The sequence below is a fragment of the Nanorana parkeri genome, unplaced genomic scaffold (genome assembly GCF_000935625.1).
Source record: "Nanorana parkeri isolate BGI_ZX_2015 unplaced genomic scaffold, ASM93562v1 scaffold175, whole genome shotgun sequence".
Classification (NCBI taxonomy): domain Eukaryota; kingdom Metazoa; phylum Chordata; class Amphibia; order Anura; family Dicroglossidae; genus Nanorana; species Nanorana parkeri.
In genome coordinates, this window is record NW_017306443.1 from 909041 (window position 1) to 927237 (window position 18197).

Genomic DNA, 18197 nt, shown 5'->3' on the forward strand with positions numbered 1-18197 from the left:
TTTTTTTTTTCAAAATTTTCTGTAATTTTTCCTAATTATAATAAAAAATAAAAACCCCAGTGGTGATTAAATACCACCGAAATAACGCCCTATCTGTCCCCAAAAAATGGTATAAAATTCATTTCAGTACAGCGTTGCATGACGGAATAAACGTCAGTCAAAGTATCGCAGCGCTGAACACTGAAAAATGGCCTGGCCAGGAAGGGGGTCTAGACACCAGGACCGGGGCTGTTTAAACAGACTCCAGGCTGCTATTGCTGCCGGGACTCTGTTTAAACTTGTAAAGCCGACTGTCGGCTTTACAACAGAAGCGATTCTGGCGACTTACCTGTCGCCAGATCGCTTCTGTGTCCCGAGAAAGGGGACGCCGCACCCCCCCCGCCGGACACCGCCGCCGTGCTTCCCGGGCTCAGTTGCCGGCTTCCTTGATGTCCGCGGGGAGCTGGGGAGGAGGTCGACGAACTTCCGTTCATCGATCCCCTCCCCGTTCTATGGGACCGGGAGCGATGCAGATTGCATCACTTCCGGTCCCTGGGCTGTCAGTTCTGGGCTCCTGCAGCCCAGCTATAAGCTATTGAAGTGCGATCTGCACTTCAATAGCTCATTTCTAGTGTAAAGGTGACACTGAGGGTCTTTTGGACCCCCAGCATCACCTTAAAGAGGACCTGTCACCACCATCTGCTATTACATGGGGGGGCTTGCAAGCCCCCCCATGTGATAGCATGTTCAATAAACACAATTTCATCTATGCACCTGTCAAACTTATCTGCCAGTGCTTATATTTGAGCAATTCTGTAACGCGGTCAACACATGCACTAGTTGTTTAATGTTGTTTTCCAGGCAAAGCGTGGTGCTATGGATATTTATAGCCTGTTATCAGTCTTTGTGACGATGGATTTGTTGGATTTGTCAGTGAAAACATCGAGTGAAGAATGCACTGTGTCACCTAAATCTGTGCCAGGACAGTTCAGCTTCCTTCCATCTAACCAGACTGAGATCATAAATGATTGTGTCATTTACTGACTGCCACAAGGATGGCTGGCAGGACTTCATCACTTTACAATGAAAAATACAGATTGAAGTTAAAGAAACAGAGCTCAGTCTTTTTAAAGGGGCACACTGCCGTCGCGGTATGAGATATGTCCGTGGCAGTGAAAGGGTTGGAGGACTTTTTCAAGGTGTGGTGTTTTTATTCACAAGGAAGGGGGCACCCAGATGCAGCTGAGCCCCCCTCCCTGCAACCCAACAATCAACGGGCCAGGATTGTGGGGAAGAGGCCCTTGTCCTCATAGGCATCCCAATGTCGAGGGCATGTGGCCTGGTATGGTGCAGGGAGGGGGGGAGCTCACTCGTCCACCCTTTCTTGCTCTGCCAGACCACTGCCCGGATTAAGGGTCTGGTATAAAATTTTAGGGGAGGACCCCACGTTGTTGTTTTTTTCAGTTGTTGGGTGTTGGGGTCCCCCTTTTAATTCCTATCAGACCTAAAGGATCTGGTATGACTTTGTAGGGGAACCCCACGATTTTATGTGCTGTTTTTAATTTTTTTACATTTTTGACAAGTTAAAGGGATTCGGTCCGCTGCATCGGACCATTCTCCCCGCTCCGGCTGTTTGTTTGGCTTTGCCGAACCAAAGCATAATGACTCAGCTCAGGTATTGAGAATAGCACGTACAGCAGCCCTTCGGTTCGGAGGATTAGCCGAATGTTTGACTACATCCTTCGGCTCTTTAGTGAATAATCCCCTAGGTGTTTATTAGACCCCTAAAATAACCTGCGCACTCCCAGGAAGCTGACCTAGCACAAACTGTCACAGTCAGCTTTACAGATGTAAGCAAACTTGTAAGCTCACATGGCCCTGCTGCCACCACCGTGGCCAGTGCGCAGCGTTGCCTAAAAAGAATCTCATGTACTTTTTCCAGCAACGTGCTTCAAGGGACATTACCCTCAGGTGTGAGTGGGCACCACTGAACATAATGGAAATCCTAGTGTCGAATGTTGAAGTGCTTCTGGTGAAACTTCAAATCTCAAAAAAAATAAATCACTCAGGTATGAAAGGGGCCTACAATTATTTTTTTTTAAGTTTTGCATAGTGTATAACGATTAGAAACCCTGTTTAAAGATTTATCCAATTTTTTTGTCCTGCCAATCACTGGCACCATTACACAAAGTGAGGAAACATTCAATACTTTACACAGAACTTGAGAAGGAAATCTTTTGATGGGGACACCTTCTCCTGTGACTGCTGTCTATCAGAGGATTTCCCCTCACTTTGCAAAGGTGTCCTCTCCTCTCTATTGTGTCTCTGGACAGGGATTGATGGAAATCTTCCCAACAGGACAGCAGACAAAAAACTGATGGGGTATTAACTTTTTACTTCTCTATCCAAAACTTGGCTACTTGTGTTCATCATTATTAAATCAGAGTGAGAGATCTCTGCTGCTTTTTATCTCTGCTGACAATAGATCAGGCGCATCATTTACAATTCACAGCTGCTGAACTCACTGAAGGCACACCATCTGACAGTACGAGTTCACTTTCTATCTGCTGTATAGACAATAAATCATGGATGAGGAACCATTTGCACTTGTGCATTACGCCAATGTGTACTAAAATGCATGTGGCCACAAAGCACGCCAATGCACCGGCTTTATGTGCCGAGTGTTGTGAAGCCATTCATTATAAATGAAAAAGTGCAAAACATGAGGTGCTGCAGTGCGCATACCATGCATTGTGGTGTGCTGCGTTTTCAAAAAAGGGTCATGCATGTTTTTTTATCCATTGGGTTGCATTGGCAGCACATTCATAATGAACAACTCCGGGCAAAATTTATATTAACCACTTCCGGGCCGGCCGTAGTAAAAAAACGAGACAATGAAACTGTCAAAGGTCGGCTCTATAGATCAGAAAGTGAGCGAACGCATACCGACGCTCACTCAATTCTTGGTCATCTCCCTGCAGAGAGCCGTGACTGTCAGTCACGGCTCTCTGCGGGGACTTCCCTCCCCCCTCTCCGATCCTCCAGCGCTGACTGGCGGAACGGACAGGGGAAGGGGCGGTTACAGCTGGCTCTGCCTCTAGATAGGAAGAGCCCGCTGTCAAACAGCCAGCTGGGTGGAATTTGACAGTATTGTTGGCATCCGTCCCAGCTGAGGAGGTTGGTATATGTCCTCCCGTGGCCCTAAATTGAACTGTGCGATAAAAAGGTTACCCCATAGTTCTCTTTTAGGTGCTCCTTTTGGTTTAATGGAGAAAAATTAAAAAAGAAGTTATACCCACCCAATCCTCAGAACCAGATTGTTCTTAGACCAGTCCCTGGAGCCTCTCTCGTCCTTTGCTGCAGCGGTCTAAGGTCCCCGAGTCATCATGAGAACGCTGAGGGACATACCATCGCTGGAGGAGACAGGCAGGAAGGAGCGCTTTCACAGCCGCCCGGTTTGGAGGATCAGGTGAGAATCATTTTGTTATTGTCATGCCTTAGACCAATACGAGCAGTTAATCCTTGCAGTGTGGGGAGTAGTGCTACTGCAAGGGTTAATAATACATTTTGTCCAGAGTTCTGCTTTAAATCAACAACACATGCCATAATGTGCATGCAGCAATGCACCACCACAGATTGCTTAATGTGAATGGGCCCTAAGAGTATCCAAGCCATCACACATCACACATTTGTACTGTCAAATGGTTTAATAAAAATTGATATAAAAAATAAACAAACATTCACGAAACCCAGTAATAAAATACTGTAATTTCTGATCTTCTAAAAATGTCAAGCTGGTCCAGTGTTACCTGAGTTACTGATCCAGACTTCACTTGCTGCATGCTTGTTTCAGATCACTGATTTGTTTTACCTTTATGTAAATTTATAGAGAAGCTGAACAAGGAGACTGCCTCAAATTGACATCAGTTTTTACTAATCAATGTACTTTTCTCCATCTCATGTTCCTTTTAGTGTTACAATTTTCAATTTTGAACATCAGCTGCAGTTAAATGCAGCTTTAAAACTGAGTGGAATTGGGGGTGACATGGGGAAACTTTGTGATATTTATTAATAGCCCCCATATGTATTAGTTTATCAGATCATGCAATTGTTGCAGTTTAGTGTTTCCCAAGCCATAAGAATTGTTGGCTATTGTGTAGACTAAAATAACAGGGGATGACATTTTCTCACACCCAGCAGAGTACAGTATCGTGAAGCATTCTACAAATACCAAAGTAGCCCCACTATTAACCCCTTCGTGACTGACGACGTACAGTGTACGTCGCCAGCATCGGGGCTGTTTAAACAGACTCCCGGTGACTTTTGCCGCCGGGACTCTGTTTAAACTTGTAGAGCCGACTGTACAGGACTTTATTTCATACAGATGAAATGTGACCTTCTGCCGCAAGTCACTCAGCATATAGCAATCCTGACATATACAGAAGTAGAAAGAAGTGTAACAGTGCAGCCTACACCATGTAATATGTTCAGTATAGCACAGCCTGAATGATGAAAGCAGTTCTCCTGCTTGCAGCCACTGCCTAGGATCAGGTCATAGAGCTTCAATAAGAAGCACTTAAAAGAGGAACATCACCCTTATCTTAAAAAGAGGCACCTTTAGAAATGTCTAGGAATGGCAATCTACAAACAGATATTTTTTTAGATACTTTTAAATTTTCTTTTCCACCCCATTCTTCTCAATGTTGCCATTTTCACTAAGGGCTGATGAATCCATCTCCCTTTACTTCCTGAAACTCTGGGTCGGCCTCATGGAACATGTGACAGTTCACATTATAGGTAGGTTATCTTGTGAGATTTACAAATGAGATTTCCCAGGAAGGTGCTGGTAATGTAGCCTTCCCAGGATTCATCTGTGAGGCCAGGGCTACATCACCACAGCCTCATTCAACCAGGAAAAACAGTAATTGTTAGTAAAAAAATGTTTGTTTAACTAATGAATGTAAGATGATTTCATAACAGCATGCAAAGCTGAAAGGGGGTTAAGGTTTCCTTTACTACCAGTAACAAATTAATTACTGCACAGTGATTTTCCAGCTTGTTAAAGAAGATCCCTGTGCAACAGTCCTGTTCTATGGAGAAAAGGGGAGGAAGCTGGTTTTATATAATGTGAATGTGCTCCTCTAACTCTGCTATCCCAGTGGGTTCAAGGACAAGAAAACATGCGCCCTCCTTTCATTCTCTATAAAACACCATTAGTATGTCTGGATATCTAATAAATCATTTCCACATTTAGTCCAACAAGCACATAGTCAGTGCATAATAGGAAGGGCAACATAGACATATATATATACTCTTAAAGTTACTTAAATAACCAGGCATTACAAAATAGACTTTCAAGGTGTGTGGGAATAAATAACCATCAACATGTATAAAATATACAACGTTTATTTTCTTACACTAAAAAGTCAAATTATGAGATGTAACAATTACAGACAGTCCCCAGTTACGAACAAGATAGGGACTGTAGGTTTGTTCTTAAGTTGAATTTGTATGTAAGTTGGAACAGGCAATTTTGTGTTGGATAGAATAGTGAAGGGTTTACCCCCTGTAAAGTTTGTTCTGTGGTGTGTGTGCCCCTTTTCAGAAGATTTCACTAGAGCTGCAACAACAAAATCGATTATAATCGATGATAATAGTTGGCAACTATTCTCATCATCGATTAGTTGCTTTTAGATTAGTTGCAGCCGTCGCTCTGCTCCTCAGCTCTTCTTCCCGCTGGTGCTGGCTGCAGCGGTCTGTGTCCTTTTCAACCCCCGCTGCTCTCCCCGCCTGTGTCGGCAGAGGCAGCGGGGCCACAGGCCACTGCAGCCAGAACCAGCGGGGAGGAGAGACCGCTGTGACTCTGCAATCCCCCTATGTCTGTAAAGCTGCAATTATGTATTTTATTTTAAATAAATGACGGTATCATTTTTTGTTATTCTATACGATTAATCGAAGTTAATAATCGGTTAACTAATCGATTATGGAAATAATCGTTAGCTGCAGCCCTAGATTTCACCTCACTTTCTGTCCCTGTGACAATTGGATTTTGAAAATGTTGGGTTGTCGTGGAAACAAGGATTGGTGATAAAGCTTCAGTGGATACACCTTTTTTCCATTATCACTCTCACAGGAGTGAATTCCCCTTCCTAGGGTTAGATTTCCTTTCACTTCCTGTTGTCTCAAGGACAGGAAGTGAGATTAAATCTTTCTAATGAGGATACAGACAGCAGTAAAAACCTCACAGTGACCCAGAAGAAGAGGCGGGCACCTCTCATTTGTACGTCTAACAAGAGCCAACTTCCTGTAATGTACGTACAGTACTACGAACCAGACCCAAAAAGGTGGGCACTCCTCGTCAGCATGAGCCCGGTAGCATTACAACTACCCCTGCTGTACAGTAATAGCCTCCGTTTGTAAGTAGGAGTCATATGTAAGTCGGATGTATGCAAGTCGGGGACTGCCTGTATATGTTATATCTTCTTTAGAGTGATATCGCTAATGCACAAACAAGTCTGATGAAGCAGCTAAAAGCTGTGAAGAGCGTTACTTATATACAGTGCAGCACTACGCCAAGTCATCCCTGTCTTCATACACTTAGTGCCTGTTCACACGACGTCCGTTTTGTGTGCTGACCTGATCCGTACGCTCCTGCACTCAAAATGCATCCCAATGTATCCCTATGTGTTTTATGGGCTACAGTTCTCACGTGCGCAATCCGTTCAGGTTACGGCAGAAAAATACTGCATGTCACATTTTGTACGGTCAGGAAACGCAAACGCGTCAAAAACGCACTGCAATGCAGCTAACATACTGACAGCCCCACTCCAGCAAAAATAAAAAAATCTTTTTTTTTTTTTTTTTACTGGAATGCATCAAAAACGCGGCCAAAACGCACTGCATCAGTAGCACCGCGTCTGCAGATCCGGACCTGATCAGGACCTGAAACTCATGTGAACAGGCCCTGAAGGTTTACAGTTTCCTAGCCTCCAGATGCTGGACTTTGCACACTTTGTAAGACAACTTGGCAGTGGTGCCCTGGCCTTTCTCTATGAATCCAAATGGAGCATGTCATTTTATTATATTGTTTGTTTTTATGGATTGACTTTTCAGTGTGACGAAATAAATGTGGTATATTTTATACTTTATATGTTAATGGTTTCTATTCCCATTCACCTTGAAAGTTCATATTGTAATGTCTAGTTATTCAAGCATACAGTCAGATAACTCATTTAAAATTTGGACATTAGTACCCAAAAAACTTTTTTACTCATGCAGAGGGGATAAATGGTCATACAATTACTACATTCCCCACATCTACCATCTGAGCAATGAAACTCCTATTGACCACAAGTATTGTTGGTATACTAAATGTGCAGTTTCTTTTTCTCGTGGAGCGTGCTCGAAAACAAATCCCCTGTGAACAAAAAAAGTGAATCGTGAAATCACAACACACAAAAAACTTGCACAAGAGTGCTTTGGTCCTTTCTAATGAAAGGGCCACAATTTTTCCTGACCCCCTGGGGTGCAAGGCTCCTGACACGGACAAGAACGACTTAGGTCCTCTAGCCCGGAGGCCCCCGATCCTTAGGGACCTGCCGAAACAGGTCCCCAAGTACTAGGTTGGGGGATCTCCTGAAGAGAAGGCAGAGGGGCCCCTTGGTGGGTCACAGAACCTCCTCCCCAACTTCAGGAAACAGGCCCAAAAGAACCTGCACCCTCAGTCTCTGTGAAAGTCAAAGTGCCAAATCGTGCATAAATAAAAATCTACGCTGACAGGCCTTAGGGGCCGGAGTGCAAAAAATATTGCCCCAGTACTAGCCATAAGGCCTGTCCAAGAAGGCGTAGTGCAGAAAAAGCGGTAGGTGCCGTGTCCATGTGCACAGTGAATCACTTGTGGGGTCCCACACCCTAGTGATTTCCTGGGACGCCTACCCCAGGGGGGCACAGCACCACGGGCCTCTGCCGCCCCCCAACCCTCCAGCCAGACCAGTACAGCCCCATTCCTACCAGAAGGCATTAGTACCGGTGAGTTTCCCGCCTACAACTGAGGACAAGCCCGGCCTAACCAGGCCAGAATCAACCCAGTAGGAAAGGGAACCCCTCCAGCACCCACCTATCACATCAGGGTGGGTGCACCCTAAGCATCTCTCCGTGCCGGTGGATCAATGCCTTTCTCCCCCGAAAACTGATAAGAACATATACTACACTTGATCTTAGCCAAAAGGCAGAGAAGCGACTAAATGTGCAGTTTCTGCTGTTATTGAACAAATGATACAAGACACTCACATATGCAGTGCATATTGTAAAGACACTGTGCAGGATGTGATGGGAGATCTACGCTTGTCATGGGAATCCACAACTATGAATAGGCTGGAAACTTACATCACAACATGTCAACACCTCCCTGATTTTCTTATAACAATGCCACACATGGTGAAGTTGGGCACTTCATAATATTCATTTAACAAAGTGCCAGTTAAACATGCAAATCTCTTTTTATATGTTCACTTTAAAGTGGCATACATTCCCACCGAGGGCTCCAAATCAATAGCAGCATGAGATGGATTACCTATTGGGGTTCCAGGCTATAAGCTTACCCAGTCCATGAAGGCAGCTTTGGACGGGCTTAGACACTGGAGCAGAGCATGGCAATATTCCAGGCCCTGATTTAACTGTACATTCATTCACACTCAATTCATCCCCACACAGCTACCTCCTCATTTATCACCCGTCCGTCCCTTTTAGATAGTAAGCCCCCAGGGGCAGGTCCCTCCTTTCCATCTTGTCTTGAATTGTATTGTGATTGTAATGTCTTCCTTATATTGTAAAGGAGCGATAGGCTTTTCACATTACGCTTTCAAATTACGTCACCTGACCGCGTTGACCAATGAAAAGCTCTTCTTAGCAAGGCAGCCATGGAGGGAAAGTACCGTTCATTCACAGATAAGAGAACCAGGGCAGATGGAAAAGGGGCAGATTTGTGGGGGTAATTCCATTTTCCCAAATTTGCATAGGAAAGTGGAATTACTTTTTAAGCATCATTGGGAAATTAGTTTTCAGAGTTGACAACACAGGCACTGAAATCCTCGCTTTTTTTCCTTGGGGCAGATCTTGTCAGATGGCCAGCCTACAAAAACCAACAAAAGGTATTTAAGCCAGCCTTTTTCAGCCTTTTGAACATGAAGGAACCCTTGAAGGGATGCACCGATACAATTTTTTCAAGTACAAGTACTGATACATTTATGTTTATTGTCACGTGACAGTTTTTCTAAAACAATACAGACTAATGGTTTCAGGACAGTGGTGGAGCACCAGAGCCAGGTCCCAGCTGCAATCTCTGCAACCCTGGTAGTTCTTGTGAAAATGGCATGTTCAGATATCAGCACTGATATCTGAACTGGTATTTGGACATCATTAGTATATTAGCATGAACAGTGAGTTGTGACCCAAACCAGTTAATACTTTATGTTACAATTTGTTGTTCAACTTTTTAACCCTGATGAAGGAAGAATAGTGAGCCCCCAAAACACGTTGCCTTTTTCTTGAGACTTTCTGTCATGCGAACTAAAGATTTACTGGACTAACACTACATCGGTGGCACCCTCTCTCTCTACCTAACACTTCTTAGGACTACTCCGGGAACCTCCAAGGATACCCCAGTAGACAGAGAGCTGCCTTGAATATTACATTAGTGGTCAGTTGGAAGAAGGCCCCGTTTACAGATAGCTGAAACGATCACTGGTGTCAGTGGTTAGCTCTCCGAGAGTAAGAAACTGCTCAAGGAACCCCTAGCAACCTCAGTTGGAACCCTGTTCGAGAAAGGCTGTTCTAAGCTATTAGAAACTGAAAACCAACTTTCGAGTGTTTGATGTAATCAATTATTTCGTATTAAAAGAAGATAGAGAGGTAAGGGATGAGTAGTTTTCATGCTCTTTCACTGTTTGTTAAGAATATGTAAACAGTTTTCCTTATGTCCATAGTCTGGGAACAGATCCTCATTAAGCTACTTAGGGGTGTGATTTGCAATGAATGTCAAATGTTCATAGCACTGAAAAGTACAAATGGAGACATGAGATGAATGAGATTTGATGCGAGTCATATATCTAAGAACTGGTGGTGACAACCCAGATCAACCAATTACATTCTTCAGATAACTTGATAAATAAGGATCAATGTGGATAACATTTGAGCATGTCAGAAAGAATGCCTCTGCCTCCAACTGGAATAAAATGGTGACAATAGACTTCCAAGAATGGTTGAACTTGTATACACAAAGTGACTTCCCTCAGGCACTCCTTTTATGCAGCACTATTGTAAACAAAAACACTCAGCATAACAAGTAAGTAACTAGTATTTTCAGAAGGAGGGCTCAACAATGCCAGCCTCTATGTTTTGCTTATGACAGGCTTCCTTTAGCCCACATTCACACCTTTGCATTCCGCAAACACTCACCAAAGGGTGCATTTTCATGTGCGTTGGGCGCACATTCACAGAAACACAGCAAAACGTGCATTGCACTTGCACGGCCCTTCATTTCTAACGGCACCCCAAACGCATCCAGGGAGATGTGCATTTTTGTTCCACGTTTGCACGCATATAAATGCTCACAATACAGAAGCAAAAAACACAGAATGCGTGTAGCATGCGTGCAGGCCCCACTGACTTCAATGGGGACATGCAGCAAAAGCGCACAAAGGTGACGCCACGTGCAGGTGTGAATGCGGGCTTACGATCTCATTCACACGGGGCGTTTTGCTCCAAAGGCGTGAAGGGCAGTTTTTTGAGGCACCCAGAACTTAAGGAAAAAGTCTATGGAAATGCAAGAGGTGTGCGCTTTCATGCACTGCATCCCGCAGCTCTGAGCTTTGACAGCCACACACAGACAGTGTATTGACCTGCATCCATCATGTCTGCGTCCGATGCCATACACCACCTGTATGCGGCTGTCAAAACTCAGAGCTGGAGTGGTGGCTACTTTACAACACACACAGGACCATGGGGAACAAAAGTAGTCACCCTCCAGAAGGAAGGACAGTGTCAGCACCAATTCAGAGATGATTTGAGGATCTACAGACGAGTGATACACAAATTTGCTACATTGTTAAAGGGACATTAAAGCAGGGGTCTCAAACCTCTGGCCCTCCAGCTGTGGTGAAACTACAAATCCCATGATGCATCTCTCTTCGGGAGTCATGTCTGTGGCTGTGAGAATCTTGCAATGCCTCATGGAATTTGTAGTTCCACCACAGCTGGAGGGACGGAGGTTTGAGACCCCTGCATTAAAGTCAAGAACGCTCCCCCCCTACTGCTGCTTTAAGGACTTACCTTAAAGGGGTTCTAAAGCCTCCCGTTTTTATGCTGACAAGCAGAAGATATAGGCAAAACGTTTAAAAAAAAAAAACCCCGCTTAAACAGCGGTTTAGACTGACCTCATTATCGCTGCGCGCTCCCACGGCGAGAGTCCGGAACTGTTTGTGCGGCCGCAAAGGATCTTGGGGCGGGCGCATGCGCAGTTCGGATTCTCGGCTGGGAAACGAGCAGAGACGCAAAGTAAGTCTATGGACGCGTGCACCCGCCTGCAGACACAGCTGGATCGGAAGTGCCTGTAAGTAGAGAGGAGTCGGCGCTGGATCGGAGAGCCGCCCCACCGCTGGAGGGACAGATGAAAACATGGGGAAAGAAGAGGAAGATCGGATTAAGAGACATCATTTAATTTAAGTGCTGACATTAACACGCGGTGGAGGGAAACATTTGTTATCCTTTAATGTCACTTTAAATGATGCCTCTTATCCGATCATCTTCTTCTTTCCAGTAGTTTTCAGGAGTCCCTCCAGCGCTGGTGCTGGTCTCTGATCCAGCGCCGACTCCTGTCTCTTCCTGTCCCACGGAGTCTGTGTGGGTGCATACTGCTGCAGTGACTTACCCTGTGTCTCTTCTCCTGGCCAAGGACCTGTACTGCGCATGTGCCCGCCTCATGATCCTTTGTGGCCGAGAGGAGAATTTTCAGATCTGCGGACGGGAACGCGCGTCAGAGACACAGGTAAGTTTAAACCTTTTTGGTAACTTTTTTTTTTTCTCTAATGTTTTTGCATATAGCTACTGCTTGCTATATATGCAAAAACATGCAAGGGTTTATTAACCCTTTCATAGATAGGGTAATAGAATGCATTTTTAAGTTTAGTGTCACTTTAGGATCAATGCTGTGATTACATGATATGACGGGGTTTTTTTTAGCTACAAATACAGTGATCAGACACAAGTCATTAAAGGAGAACTATGGGGTCAGGGCTTTTCCCCATAGTTCTCCTTAGGGTAACGGGAGGACGCTAGTTTGTCACCCTAGGCTCAATGTCGAGATCCGCCCAGCTGCGTGAGTGACAGCTGGCTCTGCCTATCTAGAGGCAGAGCCAGCTGTACCCGCCCCCTCCCCCGTCCGTTCCGCCAGTCAGTGCTGGCGGATCGGAGCGGGGAGAGGGGAATCCAGCCCCATGTGTTCGCTCACCTCCCGATCTACTGAGCCGACCTGTGACAGTCTCATTGTCACAGGTCGGCTAGAACTATGAGGTGAGTGAAAAGCACTCACCTCATAATTCTCCTTTAACGGTGATTCTTGGCATCAAACTAATACATCTAAGAAATCTTCTGTGTAGAAGAGCCATCAGTCCATCTCATTATGTCCTCTGTGTAGAAATAAAGTGCTTTTCTTAATTCAATTTTAAAAAGAGCATAATGGTAATAATTAGATTCCATATGCATCCCAGATTGTACATTTAATTGTGATACTCAACATCATGCCAGGCTCAATTATCACACCAAGCTCAATGATTTGTATCCAACTGAAGCTGGCATCTAGAGCTTTCCTTTGTTCTCTTGACAATTTACTGGTGTCATTTTGAATTAGTGTGCATCACATAGGGCACGGCTGACATCCATGCAGTTATTTTGGTTTGAACAAGTGACAGTAGGCCTAGATTTACAGCTGTTTCTATAGAGGGAGAAGAAGGCCGACTTTGATCAGTTGGTACTAAGCAGATTATACTATTGCGTGCCCTGTCCTTGTACATTGAGATGCATCATCTGTGTCATTTATAACTGAGGAATGGAAGTCAGTGACCTTGACTAAAACACAAGATCTATGTTCTGCCTCCCTCTGATTTGTAGCAGTGTATGTCATTGTCATATAATAGTAAAACATAAAAAGAGCAATAAGCCACTGTCTTTAGGGATCTCTTACTCGCCTATTGCTAAAAGTCATAAAGGCGGGCATCAGCATTGTAGGGCGCAACCATGCTCACCCATGGCTCTCACAGCATGGTCATACTAACTGTGAGCCTAGAGCAGGGGTAGGTAACCTGGGTACGCCAGCTATGGTGAAACTACAAATCCCATCATGCCTTTGCCTGCCAAGGTCTTGTAGTTCCACAACAGCAGGAGTGCCAAGGTTGCAAGAATCGGGTGAGTATTTTCCTTCCTAGACCAAAATGAGCGGTTAACCCTTGCAGTGCGGGGGTAGCCCTACTGCAAGGGTTAATAAAAGTTTGCCAATTTTATTTAAGATTTTCATTACGATGGTGCATTGTTCATACTCTCTTTATACTTAAAGTGACATTAAAGGCACCCCAACGTTAATTAAAGCCCTTACCTTAAATGACGTCTCTTAATCCAATGTTCTTCTTTCCTGATGTATTCAGCCTTCTCTCCAGCACTGCGGCGCGTGTCGGATCCAGCGCTGACTCTTTTGCTGGCACTTCCTGTCCCACGGTGTCTGCATGCGGGTGCACGCGTCCATAGACCTACCTTGCGTCCCTCCTCGCGTCCCGGCCGAAAATGTGAACTGCGCATGCGCCCGCCCCGAGATCCTATGCGGCCGCCCGAGAATTTTCACATTTTCGGACGGGAGAGCGCAGGGAAGACACAGGTAAGTTTAAACCACTGTCTTATATTTTTTGCGGCTCAAAAACACACACCAGGTCTTATTTTCGGGGTAGGTATATATATATATATATACACACGTTTTTTCTTTTAATGTACAACAATCCACACTTATGTAGAAAAGTCTACATGTATTCATGTACAAAAATATGGTGATCAGGGTAATCAGCGGTGCCGTACCTTTCCAAGAGTAATTTGCTAACCAATCACTGGCCAGAATGAGCGAAGCGCGCTTTCACTATCAAGTCCTCACAGGCGGAGTGTATTTGGCATCACTCCACCTGTGACAGGAGACGGCGCTATAGAGGAGGCAAGGGCTTATGCGGCTCTGCTCCCTCTGGTGCCACCTCGCTTCCTCTAGCGCTGGCTTCGTTGGCATCGCTGATCCTGCCTCACCCGCGGCTTTTCAACTTCCCCCTTATGCCACCACCGGCCCTGGGAATGGTCACAACTAGGTCTTATAAAAATACTTTTTCTACTCTATTTAAATAAAGTAAGCCAATTGGCTAATAACTATCAATATTTGGTTGGAGTATAACTTCTTTTTCCACCTTACTACTGTTTACATGTATGCGTGGTATTTGTTTACATGTATGCATATATGTTATCAACCACATCAGTTGATGTGTATTCCTAGACACCATAGTGGTATTTTTTTAATCTATCATTAATAAAAGTTTCACCCGGAGTTCTTCTTCAACACAAAAGCACTAACATGTGAAGAACAAAATGTGTGGTAACACAACGCACCGGGATGCCCGGATGTGAATGGGCCTTTAGAGTTGTCCCTGGAACAAGATGTAAGGGGATATCTCCCAGGGGGGACAACTAAGATGGGAATTCCCCTCACCTTGGGAAATACCCTCTAACTTCCTGTTGTGTATCTGGGACAGGAAGTAAAAGATAATTCTTTCCAATGGTACACAAACAGTAAAAATAAATAACCGGGCAAGGGTTTTAACCCTTTCATGCTTCATTGAAAGTTTTCACTATAGTAATAAAGCACTTTCATTCCTGGAATGCTGGCTCCTTCCATGTTTACTATTAGACAGCAGACACTAGATCTGCAGACATGACTGTTCTCTGTTGTCAGCTCCTGGAGCTGCTGGTAAGTTAGCTCCAGGAGCTGACTGATAGGCTTCTATCATTGATAGAAGCCTATCAGTGATTGGTTGGACATCACTGGCCAATCAGATTACATTAGTGAGAGGGTCTGCTTTAAAATGCACATCTGCCCTGGTATAGAACAAACGTCATCTTCCACAGATCTCAGCATGACTGGCCATGACACTTGATGTTTTTATTTCTTCAGCCCACTCAAATGATTGTCTTCTGACATCTGACATCCGCTGCTGTCAGAATACCTGATCAACTGATTGGCTGCCATCAATTTTCAGATCAGATCCTTCGACAAAAGTCAATTTAACCGACTTTTGTGGAATGGCATGGTGCCACACACAGCTTGGATTGAGGAGGACCCGGACTCGAGCAGAGTATGACCAGATTCATTTTTAACAAAGGTGACTTCATTGGTGTCAGTGTCAAGCTTGTCATTAGCCACACTAAGGTTTACCATACACATTACAATCTGATTGTACAATCTCCTTTAGATCTGCAACTGAGTAAGCAAGGGCCTGCCTGATTGGACACAGATTGATTGGATAGATTAAGTATAATCCTCATATTACATACAGGGCTATTCACTAAAGGGTGAAGAGTTTGGAGAGGCAGGAGAAGTGAACAATCTAGGACAACATAGCTGATTTGGAAGAATTCTCCATTTCAGCTCACGCTCCAGTTCAGCTATGTTCCCCGAGATTGTTCACTTCTCCTGCCTTCTCCAAACTCTTCACCCTTTTGTGAATAGCCCTGATAGTTTTGGTACATCTAAAGTTGATTGTACAGAGACTGTATAGTCAGATTGTTATGTGTATGGCGAGCCTAAGTCGTCTTACCTGCGTCGTAGAAGGCGTCCAGCACCGCGGTCTCCCCAAAGTCCAGCTCCCCAAAGTTGACACAGGTAAGCTGCGCCTCCTCATTCTCACAAGCTCGGCGAAGGCAGTGCAGGGCTCCAGATTCGGGGCTGCCCCCCATGGCTGATTTCAGGCTGTCAATCAGAACGTACACCACTCTCAGTGACCTCTGCTTGCTTATCCATTGTGTCCCCTCTCCTCCTCCTGGTGGATCAGAGGCAGAATTTACCGCCGGGGCCCCTGAGGACATGCTGCACTGAGCTTCGCCCCCCGATCCAGCCGGCTCTCTGCTGCAGCCCCCCATGTCAGCTGGTGCCTGAACTGCAGCGTAGAGCCCATTGCTCTCCATGCTGGCAGATGATGCCTCTGTCCCTCCCCACATGGGATCAGACCCTCAAGTCACTGGGGGGATTGAATTCACCCTGTATCAGGGAGCAGAGCAGGGCACAGCACTCATCTCTCCTGTCATCAACAGCCCCAAAAAAACAAAGTTGCTCCTAAAGTTACGTGGGAGATGTCACCTGCAGCAGCTGTAGAGTCATCAGAGTTGAATAATCAGTGCAGAATATACTACGAGGGCGATCCAATGCAAGCCCGGTGTGTCTGTAGTGCTGGGGCTGATGTATTAAGTCACTTCAAAGGCATTCCTCCAGCATCCTGTCAGGGGAACTTTTAGGTGAAGTCATGAAAAAGAGGACCCATGGGTCAGTATTATATCCCGGGATATGATGGATGGTGTCCGGAACCTGTCCGAGGTGTGAGCAGTCTTATGTGCCCGGGTCAGCTCTCAGGCTCATGTCTTGTCCTGGAAGGGCGGGAGAAGCTTCTGCCCCCTCCCTTCTCCTTCCAGCTGTATATGGCGCCTCCTCCCAGGCCAGTCCTTCACCCGCTGGGAGCCCGGAGTGATGGGACCCCCGAGTGACAGGCCGGGTGAGGGGACACTGAACGGGGGAACAGGGCTGGGCTTCCACACATTTCCCTTACTGAGAACACACCCTGTCCCGGGTGTACACACGCTGACTGAACATGACAAGCGTGTCACACACACACACACCACACGACCAGCTGTGCTGCCGCATAAGCTGTATACAACTTGTGGGAGAAGAAACTACATGGATAAACCTTCCTTCTCCACACATATGAGGAACCATCACCCGGCCCTCATTTAAAGGGACTGGCCTTCATTTAAAATTGCCAGTCCTCCATACCTCCCAACTAGCCTTGGTCTGGAGGGATTGCCCCTCAATTGGGACTATCTGTCCCTCTTTTCTCCTCAGTTGTCCCTCTCTCCGGTCTGTTGTACAGATATAAAACATGGAAATAACAAAAGTTATAATATACATTTTAAGGTGTCACCATCCATCAGATCTATCAAACACAACAAACCTATAGAAAATCTAACGTATTAACCACTTGCTGTCCGGAGCATTTTCTTACTATTTGCACACACATGATAAAATATATTTTTTGGGGGCTAGAAAAGAGCTCCAGATCCCCAAACAATGATATATTTTCTGAAAGCAGAGGCCCTGTAGAATAAAAAAAATGTTAGTTGCAATTTTGTATGTCGCGCGGTTTTTGCGCAAATGTTTATCAAACCAGTATTTTTAGGAAAAAATAAATAAAAATTTAGTGCACAGAAACAGAATATAATACCCAATTTTTTGGGTAACGATCACGCCGGGTAAATAGATATCAAACATGTCAAGCCTTAAAATTGCGTTCGCCCTTGAAGCCGCAAAAAAAGTCAATACCCAAAATTTTCCCATAGGGAACATTTTAAATGCTTTTACCGCTCATCAGTTTAGTGGTAACAGTGATTGATAGGCCTAGAATTATTGCTCTCACTCCGACGATCGCGGCGATATGTAACATGTGTAGCACAATTGTCGTTTTCGCACGTAGGCGCACCGACGCGTGTTTGCGTGTGTATGTGCGTGCACATGGGGAGGGGGGGCGGGGGACTTAAAAAACATCTTTTGCATTTTTTTATTTTTCTTATATGTTGCTTTCATTTTTAGCATTTTTTAACACTTTTTTTTACACTAGCCCTATTGCTATCACATAGGGTGCTAACAACCACCCTGTGTAATAGAAGATAGGACATGACAGGTCCTCTTTATGGAGACATCAGGGGTCTTTGAGACCCCTAATGTCACCTAGAGACCCCAAAGAAGCTGAGGAAGCAGGGATCTGCTTCCCCAGCGTCATCTCCTGGCTCTAAGAGCCGAAGACTGTAACGAGTGACACCGGAAGTGATGTAACACACATCACTTCCGGCTCCAGTGATCGGAGGAGAGATCAGCGGGG

At 45.1% G+C, this 18197-nt stretch overlaps 1 protein-coding gene across 1 annotated transcript in view; it reads right to left on the reverse strand.

Moving 5' to 3' along the window:
* The window catches only part of MAP3K15 (mitogen-activated protein kinase kinase kinase 15), a 138089-nt gene extending 121810 nt beyond the window's left edge, over positions 1–16279 (reverse strand). The window contains exon 1 of the mRNA XM_018554843.1: positions 15870–16279. Within this exon, the coding sequence (XP_018410345.1) occupies positions 15870–16236 (367 nt within the window). The 5' untranslated portion in view covers positions 16237–16279. The remainder of the gene's footprint in view (positions 1–15869) is intronic.
* Between the last annotated feature and the right edge of the window lie 1918 nt (positions 16280–18197).